Consider the following 12835-nt stretch of genomic DNA (forward strand, 5'->3'; position numbering starts at 1 on the left):
AAGCAGTGCTCCAAAGGGGAGGGGAAGGGGAAGGGGTTGCGCACTCCGGTGGATCAAAACAAGTTTGATATAACGCGGTTTCACCTATAACGTGGTAAGATTTTTTGGCTCCCGAGGACAGCGTTATATCGAGGTAGAGGTGTATGTTGATTTCAGTTACGACACAGAATACAAAGTGTACACTGTTGTTGCCGGTGTTGCAAAGAATTTATGTGCCAGATATGCTAAACATTTGTATGCCCCTTCACGTTTTGACTTTATAGTTTTACATTGTTTTGTTTTTGAGTGAAGTTATGTTAAAATTATTCTACATTTGTAAGCTGCATTTTCATGATAAAGAGATTGCACTACAAGACTTGTCTGAGGTGAACTAAAAAAATACTATTTCTTTTGTTTATCTTTTTACAGTGCAAATATATGTACACTTAGTATTCTGTGTTGTAATTGAAATCAATATATTTGAAAATTTAGAAAAACATCCAAAAATATTTATAATAAATTTAAATTGGTATTCTATTATTGTTTAACAGTGTAATTAAAACTGCGATTAATTGCGACTATATTTTTAATCTTGCGATTAATTGCAATTATTCTTTAAAATTATTTGACAGCCCTAATTCCACCATATAGTGGTAACTGTGAGGGGCACGGCTGGCTCCTGTCCTGGTCCTTAAGGAACCAGCAAGCTCAGCAGGGCCCAATGAGCTCCCTCCAAATGGTTGCGCTACCTGATTTGGCAGGGGAAACAGTGTACCACACCCACAACTGCACTTACCCTGCTCTCATTTCAACTTCCTGCTCCAGCCAGCTTCCAGTCCTTGCTCCAAGCCCTGCTCATCCCTTGCTCCCAGCACCAGCTCCAGCCCCCCTGCTTCATTCTGTTTTCTGACTCCTGACTCTGACTCTTGGCTACATCTCTGACTATGACTCCAGCTTAGACTTGGACTTTTGACTCTGACCTTCAACTTGGCCATTCGAACCTGACTCAGGCTTCACCTTTGGACTGGTCCCTGATCCCCAGAGCTATGCTTATCATTCCGCAAACTGCCACCACAAGCACGAGGCAAGGTCCTGCTCCACCCACTAGGTAGGCCACCCATGCCCTAACAGTTGACAATACTTTCTGAAGCTACAGTTTACATGTAAATATTTTTTTGCATCAGATTAAACTCTCCTCATATTCCCAATGTTGTTAACTTCAGCAGAGGAGTGAACATTTGGTAGAAAAATCTGAAACATTTTGATAAACTGTTAATAGGGTTGTCAGGTGTCCAGTTTTTGATCGGAATGCTCAGTCGAAAAGGGACCCTGGTGGCTCCGGTCAGCACCACTGACCGGGCCATGAAAATCCTGGTCCACGGCGCAGCGGGGCTAAGGAAGGCTCCCTACCTGCTGTGGCTCCGCGTGACTCCCGGAAGCAGCAGCATGTCCCTCCTCCAGCTCCTATGCCTAAAGACAGCCAGGGGGCTCTCCGCGCTGCCCCGTCTGCAGGTGCCACCCCCGCAGCTCCCATTGGCTGGGATGGGGCAGCGTGCAGAGCCACCTGGCCGCGCCTCCACGTAGGAGCCAGAACAGGACATGCTGCTGCTTCTGGGAGCGGCTTGAGGTAAGCGCTGCACAGAGCCTGCACCCCTGGCCCCCTCCTGTGCCCCAACCCCCTGCCCCAGTCCTGATCCCCCTTCCACCCTCTGAACCCCTCGATCCCAGCCCGGAGCACCCTCTGCACCCCAGCCCCCTGCCCCAGCCCGATGAAAATGGGTGAGTGAGTGAGGGTAGGGAGAGTGAGCAATGGGGTGGGGGGATGGAGTGAGCGGGGGTGGGGCCTCAGAGAAGGGGTGGGACTTCAGAGAAGGGGAAGGGTGGGGGGGCAGGGCAAGGGTGTTCAGTTTTGTGCGAGTAGAAAGTTGGCAACCCTAACTGTTAATGGAGTACTGCCCTGACAAAGAAGCTAAAGATAGAGTAAACAAATTAGTAGCTCCGGACATATCCAAAATTGGACTGTAAACCACCTACTGGACTGATTCAATTAAGTGTTGCAGGTAGAAATCTTGTAAATTACTCCTCTATGCCCTCCCTGAAAAATCAGTTTATACAAATACGAATGATCTGATATATACATAAAGGCTACCAAAAAACTGTCTTTTTCCTAGTCCATCAGTCTACTCTGCAATAATCTGATTTGTTCATCTTTGAGAAGCGAAGCTACAGAATGAAACCTTACAAACACATTTCGGCCTCTAGTAAAATGTGTCCAATTTCTTTCTATAAAAGACATGCCAGCTGATATGACAGTTATAATGAAGTATTTCCTTGCCTTTGAATGTGTCCCAAAAGACAAGAACAAGTTCCACAATGGGCAGAAATGCTGCTACAATGATGACAATTAAATGCTTCTGATAACCTCTAATTCACATAAAATATTCTGTAAATAAATGAGAAGGGAAACAAAGATGCTAGAAATAATAAACTGAGGGTGAAATGTTCAGCAAAATACGACAGTCTTACACACTAATGTAACCCACTTACCGTAGGTAAAGCAGTTCTTTATTTCACTCTCAGTTTATTATTGAAACTGAAATTCTAGTCAATATATTGGGTTCCAGCAGCCTTCAGAGTACAGAAGCAGGTGAGTATCTACTGTACACCTACAATGGTCAAGATTTGCAAACAGTAATCAGATACTACAGTTTTTTCTAATATCTAGAACAGAGCATCATTGTGATAATTATGTGGTGCATGTTGTGAAATGTTGACCTTTTAAAATGGTGACAACTGTAAAATACTGTCAGAGAAAAAAGTTACTAAGTGTATCTGAGATGGCATTATCACAAGATATTGGTTTCAAGATCTGATCACCAAGAGTTAAAGTTAATGATCAGATATGAAGAAGAATCATTAATCCATTAAGAGCCTTTTTTAAAGATTAAGAATATTCTCCTTCTCAACTTCCTTTTTTGTATGAGTTGTCAAGTGACATTTTTCACCTTGTTCTGCCTTGAGATTTGTATATACTTTGGCAGAGAGTAGGCTTATAACTCAAGTTTTAAAAGACAAACACCTGATGGTTGGTACACTGAAAGAAAGAATCCTATGAGACCTCCAACAGTACCAATCTTTTAGATGAGACTTAAACATGATCAAAATACTTTTGGTTATTTGAGACCTGATTATACTTTTCACAAGAGACTGAAGTAATTCTGCTAGTCCCTGTGTCCTCACTGAATTCCAGCCTGGGTAATTATACTGGGCTATATCATGCTGATTATTAAGCAGAACTCTCCGTTAATTTTAATGGGACATACATTTATAAATTGATGGCATGGGCCATTCTAAAATTCCCCTCACAGATCCAGTTACAAATGTTATTCTCTTATTCACCTAGAAACATTACAGGGGAGCATCATTACACAGCTGATGTGTACCATGACATAAAAGGCTGTAGTTCAGAGGTGAGAGACGTTACTTCATGGTAGTCTACATAAAGGATTTTGGAATCAAAGCAGCTAAAATGTAAGGCGTTGTTATCAATATGAAACTGCAGAAATAATCATGAAGCAAGACCCATCACGCAAGATTGATTGAGGAAGAGACAAAAAGTAACATGTAGACTGTAACCTACTCTATAATCTTCATAAGCTAATACAACTCCTCTGGGGAGGAAAAAGACAGTAAATTCCAAAGGCTAAAAAGTACAAAATTAATGGGAATGACTAGGATCTATGAATGATCTGCCTTCAAAAATATTGGTTTCCTGGCAGCTGAAGAGAGAGAATCATAGTCAGAATAGGAAGGGGGGTTTTAGTTGCTAGTGCTTGAACTGTTAAAAAAACAAATTCAATAACTTCCTGTGAGGCATCATTTGAACACAAGATAAATGAAGCAAAACAAAGGTATCTTTAGGGCATAATTTATAATATGTTTATGAGTGATCCCCTTGGAATTATGAATTTACTTTATCATAAAAGGGAGCATCAGCAGTATAACTTTTCAGGACTGACTTCATAGTCGGAGTCTCATATAATGTTCAAGAACTATAAAAGGCCCTATTTTACAGATGGGAAAACTGAAATTGAGAGAGACTTCCCCAAGGTCACAGACAGAATATTATCTCCCAGACTACTAGATCATATCCTGCTCTGTGTATAAAGATAACAAAAATCAGGAACTTGAGATAGCGCCATACATATTTTAAAGTGTCTTTATGCAGCAGGAAAGAATTCTACAGTTATTGTGGGTGTGATGCACGGCCAGAAAGGGTTAAGCATCCTGCAGGATAAATGACTCAAATTCAAACCTTAAAGACATTTGGGAAGATAATGTCTGTGTTTTTGTGTATTTACATATATATGGGTAGTGGTCAACAATGTAATCAACAGTCCAGTCTATGCTGTATTCTGTTAATTAAGAGATCAAAAAAACATCCTGGCATTTAAATGAATTGTAAACACGGGCTATCGCTGTATTCATCTCTTTTTGAAGTGTATAGTAAATCCCCTGTGAATGATGGAAAAACAGGCAATTGCCTTACATTAGTCTGTGTGAATAATCAACCACAATGCTTAGGAAATGAGGGCCTATTATTCCCCAAGGAGTCCAACCTGTCAAAGAAGGCCTGAATTGTATAAAAGATGTTTGGGTCCCAATCCTTTTTATCTCAGATCTGCTTGAGGTTTCATTCAGGAGAAGCCTAAGCCACAAGGACTGAGATCCCAGTTCTGACTGGATCACCCTGAAATATAAACAATGGACTATTAACAGGGGTAGGCAACCTATGGCACGCGTGCCGAAGGCAGCATGTGAGCTGATTTTCAGCGGCACTCACACTGCCCGGGTCCTGGCCACTGGTCCGGGGGGCTCTGCATTTTGATTTAATTTTAAATGAAGCTTCTTAAACATTTTTAAAACCTTATTTACTTTATATACAACAATAGTTTAGTTATATATTATAGACTTAGAGAAAGAGACCATCTAAAAACGTTAAAATGTTTACCGGCATGCAAAACCTTAAATTAGAGTGAATAAATGAAGACTCGGCACACCACTTCTGAAAGGTTGCCGACCCCTGGACTATAACCTATGGATTATTCAGAAAGAACTCTTTGCAACTACAAAGCTCATCATCTCTGCTATGAATCTGAACCTCAAGATTTGAACTCATGTGTGTATGTATACTTATCTTTTAACCATACTTTCTCTCTTTTCTTTTTTAATAAATTTTAGATTAGTTAATAAGAATTGGCTGTAAGTGTGGTTTTGGGTAAAATCTGGAATGTTCATTAACCTGAGAGGTAATGTGTCCGATCCTTTGGGATTGGTAGAACCTTTTCTTTTTTATATGACGAAATAAGATTTTCAGTAATCTTCATCATACTTGACTTGGGTATCTGGGTGGAGGCCTGAGGCTGGGTTACTTTAAGGGAACTGTGTTGTTGGCTTCTGGGTAACCAGTGAGGTAATAAAGAAGCTGTTTTGTGCTGGCTTGTTAAATCTAAGTATTAAAATATCCACCAGCTTTGGGGATTGTCTGCCCCATTCTTTGGGGTTCACCCTAATTGAGTGACCTCAGCTGGCTCTCTTGGGACCCTGGTCACAGTGAGAAATGAGAAAAGATAACCAAGTCCTTTGTTTTGTTTTAGGACAGCTTTCTTCCCACCTACATTTGGACAGTAGAACTTTCAGGTCCATCATCACCAGATCAGTATTTCTGTAATTATCTTATAGACTTGGGTCTCAGAAGTTGTGAACTTTAGGATTAGGCCCTCAATCAATAAGACACTGGCTATGCTTCAGGTATTTAGTACCCTGAAGATAGTCTCAGCACTCTTAGGAACTGGCTAAGACAGAGAAATGGTTTCTGGTTGCTGTGAAGTACATCCAGGTAAGGGCACTGAAATGCGGTGAGCCCCAACTAGTGTCAGATCCAATCCCTATTGGGACTCTCCCTTCTCCAAGCTTGTCCTCTCCATGTCACATCTGCCTTCAATAACATTTCTAGCCCAATTCCTCAAGCCACGAACTACCCTGAGCGATGAGACACAAAGTAGATTAGAGGTGGGAAAGAACTAGCACATTGCCAAGTAATGTGAAAAGTAAATGAGAGTGGGACCCAGCAGACTACACGGAGACAGGCAGGGGCATGATGCTTGCTGGGGAGTCCTAACGTAATTTAAATGTAATATTTTGGGGGTTTTTTTTAGGCCTGGTCCCCACTAACCCCCCACTTCGGACTAAGGTACGCAAATTCAGCTACCTTAATAACGTAGCTGAATTCGAAGTACCTTAGTCCGAACTTACCGCGGGTCCAGACGCGGCAGGGAGGCTCCCCCGTCAATGCCGCGTACTCCTCTCGCCGAGCTGGAGTACCGGCGTCGACGGCGAGCACTTCCGGGATCGATCCCAGAACATCGATTGCCTGCCGCCAGACCCTCCGGTAAGTGTAGACGTACCCTGAAAGACAAAGTCTTTCAAAGAATTACAAAGTACATATGACTGAATAAAAAAACAACAACAAAACAAAAACAAATGTTAAACAGCTCATACATAGGTTTTCTGATCTGTACATACCTACTTAGATGATTTTGTACTTAGGTATGTGGAAATCAACAATGTTTAACAAGAACTTAGGGTGCCTTTTTTGAGTCTAATGAGGAAATACATATGTTGTGGAGTTAATTTAAAAATATTTTGTAGGTGTTGTGAATTATAATTTATGTGATTCCATAATTTAGGCTGTAATATTGTTAATACAAAAAGTTGTATTAAAACTTATGAAAAGATCAGTGCATATGCACTAGCGAGTAGCCAGATTTAAAGTGTTAATGCAATTAATTTTAAAATTAAACGAAACAGAAGGGCTTTCTCTGTATTACGAGTAATCTGTTTACCTGCAACATTTCAATTAAGTACATGTCTTAAACTGATAAAAATACTATTAGCATCGGGATTTTAATATTTTAATTACTCCTAAATTTTTAAGGTCAAGAGGGGCCATTTTGAAACCATCTGAGCTCCTGTACAATATAGGTCCTTAGAACCTCAGTCAGTAATTTCTGCATCCAGCCTGTAAACCCATAACTTCTGTTTGAAGTTCTAATATATCATTATTATTCATCTAGTAGTCTGTATATGTCTGAAACTCTATACAACACACAAGAAAGAACTTGCCCCAAACAGTTTACAGTCAAATTCACAGAATTATGATAACACAAGTAACAACTATTCAGGTGCAGTGTTGCAGATTTCGTCTTGTTGGCTTGTCAATGTTGCCTTACTCACAAAGCCAACTATTACTAGGTACTATTGTTAATAAGTAATTAAAAATGGTCTATGCTAGCAAAATTCAGTTACAAATTTATAGATAAACTTTCAAACAAATGTATTCTCATTTCAACAACAGAAATTGCTCACTACATCTTGTAAACTGAAGCCAAATTCTCTATTTCAATATATTTTATTACTGAATCTGACTTTTATTTAGATGTGTAATGATTTTCATATTTAGAACCACTGAAGTCAATGGGGCTCCTTCTGGGTGCATCAGACTGCCCATACAGATCACAATGTAGGACTGGGGCATTAATTAGTAAGAAAGAAGTTTACAGTCATAGAGTGACTGGCCCTTTCACAGGAGTGAATAGGAAGGTAGGGAGAATACAAGGAGCCTCCCTTCTTCCTGCATGCTCCAGGCATGCAAGGACCAGTTACAATCAAAGTTCATGTGCCCTGGGCTCTGTACCATCCTTACACAAAGTTGTGCCTTAAAGGTACAATTTAGCTTTCACTTAGTCACTCCTTAGGAACCGCCAGCTACAGTACATAATTAAGCACACTGAGTAGAAAAGCTCATGCTATGATACACAAGTAGGCAAATATTTGCAGTGAGGAGGATGCCAAATATAAGAAACACATACCTTGTTCATAAAGTAAAGTCATGTTTGTATTTTTGTGGGCAACCAGATTATTCAATAATGCAATTACACTCTGCATGGTATTACCCAGCACACTGTCCTGGTGCTCCTGTAATACAAATAAAATTAAACAAATAAAACATCTTCCAATACATTTTCTTATTTCAAGTTTAACAGTAGACTATTTCCTTGCAAAATGTAATGGGAAATATTATCCAATTCTTTTAAAATTTAATTTAATGATTACAGCACAGTGACAATTACAGTAACATGACCTCTTACAAAGGTTGCTTAAGAGGATATTACCTGCACTAAAACCTCAGATCTGAACTTCACATGTGCCATTTTGTCATAAATGAGTTGAAAAAAACCCAAATCTGGATAACCCTGAACTTTTAGATTTGGATTAGAACGTTACCAACCTCTAATCACCTCATATTCAGAACTGATGTATATTTTCATTGCATTACATTTCTCATACAGACTATTCTCATTCTATTTAGCTTTATTTTGAGGTGCCACAGAAAGCCATACGATTCTTTTGTTATTTTGTGACTAAATACACCAGGGGGCAAGATTTTTCATAAATGTAATATTAAGGTTAATATTAGGGCTGTCAAGCGATAAAAAAATTAATCGCGATTAATCGTGCTGTTAAACAATAATAGACTCCCATTTATATAAATATTTTTGGATGTTTTCCGCATTTTCAAATATATTGATTTCAGTTACAACATGGAATACAAAGTGTACAGTGCTCACTTTATTTTTTATTATAAATATTTGCACTGTAAACATAAAATAAATAGTATTTCTCAATTTACTTAATACAAGTACTGTAATGCAATATCTTTATAATGAAACTTGTACTAACAAATGTAGAATTATGTACCAACAATAACTGCATTCAAAAATAAAACAATGTACAACTTTAGAGCTTACATGTCCACTCAGTCCTATTGCTTGGTCAGCCAATCGCTCAGACAAACAAGTTTGTTTACATTTGCAGGAGATAATGCTGCCTGCTTCTTGTTTATAATGTCATCTGAAAGTGAGAACAGGTGTTCGCATGGCACTGTGCCAGATGCGCTAAAGATTCATATGTCCCTTCATGCTTCAACCAATATTCCAGAGGACATGTGTCCATAATGCCGATGGGTTCTGCTCGATAATGATCCAAAGCAGTGCATGTACATTTTCATCATCTGGGTCAGATGCCACCAGTTGATTTTCTTTTTTGGTGGTTCGGGTTCTGTAGTTTCCGCATTGGAGTGTTGCTCTTTTAAGACTTCTGAAAGCATGCTCCTCACCTCATCCCTCTAAGATTTTGGAAAGCACTTCAGATTCTTAAATCTTGGGTCGAGTGCTGTAGCTATCTTTAGAAATCTCACATTGGTACCTTCTCTTTGCATTTTGTCAAATTTACAGTGAAAGTGTTCTTAAAACAAAGAACATTCTGGGTCATTACCTGAGACTGCTATAACATGAAATATATGGCAGAATGCGAGTAAAACACAGAGCAGGAGACATACAATTCTCCCCCAAGGAGTTCAGTCACAAATTTAATTAACACATTATTTTTTTACTGGGCGTCATCAGCATGGAAGCATGTCCTCTGGAATGGTGGCCAAAACATGAAGGGGCATACGAAAGTTTAGGATATCTGGCACGTAAATACCTTACAACGCTGGCTACAAAAATGCCATGCGAACGTCTGTTCTCACTTTCAGATGATATTGTAAATAAGAAGCGGGCAGCATTATCTCCCGTAAATGTAAACAAACTTGTTTCTCTTAGTGATTGGCTGAACAAGAAGTAGGACCAAGTGGACTTGCAGGTTCTAAAGTTCTGCATTATTTTGTTTTTGACTGTAGTTATGTAACAAAAAAAAATCTACACTTTTAGTTGTGCTTTCACGATAAAGAGATTGCATTATGGTACTTTACTCCTGGGGGGGAATTCTGCACCACCGCACAAGTGCAGAATTCATGTTCCCCACAGTTTTCTTTGCTTCCCTGCAGAAAAATGACTTTCTGACAGGGAAGCAAATGGAAGCTGCAAGAGCAGTCACACATCACTCCCAGCAGCATAGGTACAACATTTCAGACACCGAGAGCAGCTGGCGGAGAGGTAAATCACCGCAGGGCTAAGGACATCCCAGCCAGTGGCTCCTATCCTGAGATGGGATCAGCTGCTAGTCCCGGCTGGGCTGGAGGCAGGAAAGGACGGGACTTCCTTTTCCTCTGCAAGGAATGGCTGGGGCTGTGTCAGACCCACCCCAAAAAACCTCCCCTAGCTGCAGGAAGCTCATCATCCTCCCCTGCTTCCTGCCCCCATCACTCCTCAGCTGTGGGGAGAGGGGTCACTATATGGGGAGCTGCTCCCCCATTCACCCAACCCCTGTGCATCCAGACCTCCCATACCCAGACATCCCCGCCAAGCCTCACCCAGTACATCCAGAACCCCCCTAGCTCTCCATACCCAAACCCCACCCTACTGAATCTCAACCCCTGCATCTGAAGCCCCCCTGTATTCAGACCCCCTGCCTCCAGACCCCCACCCCTGCACCCAGACCAGTTAACTGAGCTCCCTGCATGCAAATCCCCACACTGAGCCCTCAGATCCAGACCCCAACACCACTGACCCCCAACTAGCTGCACCCAGACTCCCACCGCACCAAGCCCCACTCTCCCAGCACCCAGACCCTTCTGCTGAGTCCCAACCACCTTCACCTGGAAGCCCCCGCCGAGTTCCATTGCACCTGCACCTGGAACCTCCCTAAGGAGCCTCTGTGCATCCAGATCCCCCCATACATACACCCCCCCACTGAGCTGCCTGCACCCAGATTGTCCCACACAGAATCCTCTCACCCCACTCCTGGATCCCCCCACACTGAGCCCCTCCACACTTGTATCCTGCCTGGTTGAGCCTGCTTGCCCCACATCTTGCGCAGCTGGAGCAGAGGGGCAGGGCCCCAGGGTGTTTCTGGGGCAGGCCCAGGCCTTGTGCTGTGTCAGGGTCGGGTGAAGCCTCACTGCTGAGTCCATGTCCTTGAGTTGGGGAGGGGGGGTGCAGGGTGATCTTCCACCTTCGTGCAGCCAGTGGCCTGTGCTCCCCACTGCTATGCTGGAGCCTCTGCATTTGTTTATTGACAAATAAAACTTGCAGAATTTTGAAGAATTTTAAAATATGGTGCACAGCATTTTTAATTTTTTAGAACAGAATGCCATCAGAAGTAGGTATTTGCATGAGGTGAATTGAAAAACACTTTCTTTTGTTTATCATTTTTACAATGCAAATATTCGTAATAAAAATAATATAAAGTGAGCACTGTACACTTTGTATTCTGTGTTGTAATTGAAATCAATATATTTGAAAATGTACAAAACCATCCAAAATATTTAATACATTTAAATTGGTAGTCTATTGTTTAACAGTGCAATTAAAACCGCAATTAATCACGACTAATTTTTTTTTTAGTTAAATGCGTGAGTTAACTGTGATTAATTGACAGTCCTAGTTAATATATAATACATGAAGGACACCCATATTTACATATATAGTTTCATGATTCTCAGTGAGGCTCATTATTGACAGATTGTTTCAGTGAAGTGACAGAATATTCTGACTCTATATTGCTAAATTCAAGGTGTTCTTGATCACAAGAAAAATGTTTTGTCTCTACAGTACTGTCCTTAAAAATATGCTGTAATCAATCTGAAAGGTGTGAAAAATTGTGGTGTGATCAGTAATAATTAGCTTGACAACTAGAAACTAGTACAGGAACATTATGAGCTTGTGACAAGGGCAGTGTCAAATCTGTGCCAAATATAAATACAATGAAAATATTTTAAATCTCAATTGGGATGTTCAAAAAACAGTGGGTTGAATGTGTGCTCAAATGGGAATGATTTCTGAAACTCTGGCTAGTGTCATTAGTATACAGATGACATGCAGCAACATTTCTTCTTTCTACCAGAAATGGATGATGCGGGGTCAGTTTTTGCTTGCTTCCTAGCATTAGGATTTGCTAAGAGTAAACTAGCTGAATCTTAATTTGTACAAATCTGAAATAATGACAGTGGGTTAGAGGCAGGGAAAGGATTTCAAGAATATGGTGAAGAGGACTTCAGACCCCATTAAATACAGGGTTTAGCCATGCAATTTGCAACTTGATGCTCTAAGACAGTGGTTCTCAAACTTTTGTTCTGGTGACTCCTTTTACATAGCAAGCCTCTGAGTGTGACCCCCCTCATAAATTAAAAACACTTTAAAATATATTTAACACCATTATAAATGCAGGAGGCAAAGTGGGGTTTGGGATGGAGGCTGACAGCTCGCAACCCCCCCATGTAATAACCTCATGACCCCCTGAGGGGTCCCACCCTCCAATTTGAGAACCCCTGCTCTAAGACCACAGTCTTCCTCTGGAATCCCAGCTAGTTCTGGGGGCCAAGAGCAACTTAATCTCAGCTACCTCCTCTGAATAGACATCTGTGATCTTCTCTCTCAGGTCTGGTATTACCACAATAATGGCAATATGTCCTACTTTTGGATATTCTTGATGACCACTCAGATGTTACAGATGGTGCTGAATGCAACTGGTTGACTGTTAGCTAGTAACAGTCACAAGGAATATGTTACTGCTTTTCTTAAAATAGTTCCTTCCTATTCAACTTCTGGGTACAATTCAAGTTGTTGTCTCTTATCTATTAAAGCCCTGGATGGCTTGGGTCCCCACTATCAGAGAGACAACCTCTCTTTCCACATATTATCATCACAACATTTGAGATAAGATAGAGCATTTGAAGGCCTAGATGTAAACATCATGTGGTTAGTAGCTGGGAATTCTTAGTGGGGGTCTCTTGACTCTGGAACTGACTTTCCTCAAGGGTCTGCTGAACTTTAGGATACAATGCAAAGCCTAA

General features: G+C 40.9%; 1 protein-coding gene across 3 annotated transcripts in view; it reads right to left on the reverse strand.

Moving 5' to 3' along the window:
* Positions 1 to 12835, reverse strand: part of ULK4 (unc-51 like kinase 4) — a 408217-nt gene that overhangs the window by 128216 nt on the left and 267166 nt on the right. For all 3 annotated transcript variants that reach the window (XM_024107953.3, XM_005278594.4, XM_065587118.1), the window contains one exon: positions 7911 to 8016. In XM_024107953.3, the coding sequence (XP_023963721.2) occupies positions 7911 to 8016 (106 nt within the window). The remainder of the gene's footprint in view (positions 1 to 7910; positions 8017 to 12835) is intronic.

Source organism: Chrysemys picta, chromosome 2 (genome assembly GCF_011386835.1).
Source record: "Chrysemys picta bellii isolate R12L10 chromosome 2, ASM1138683v2, whole genome shotgun sequence".
Lineage (NCBI taxonomy): Eukaryota > Metazoa > Chordata > Testudines > Emydidae > Chrysemys > Chrysemys picta.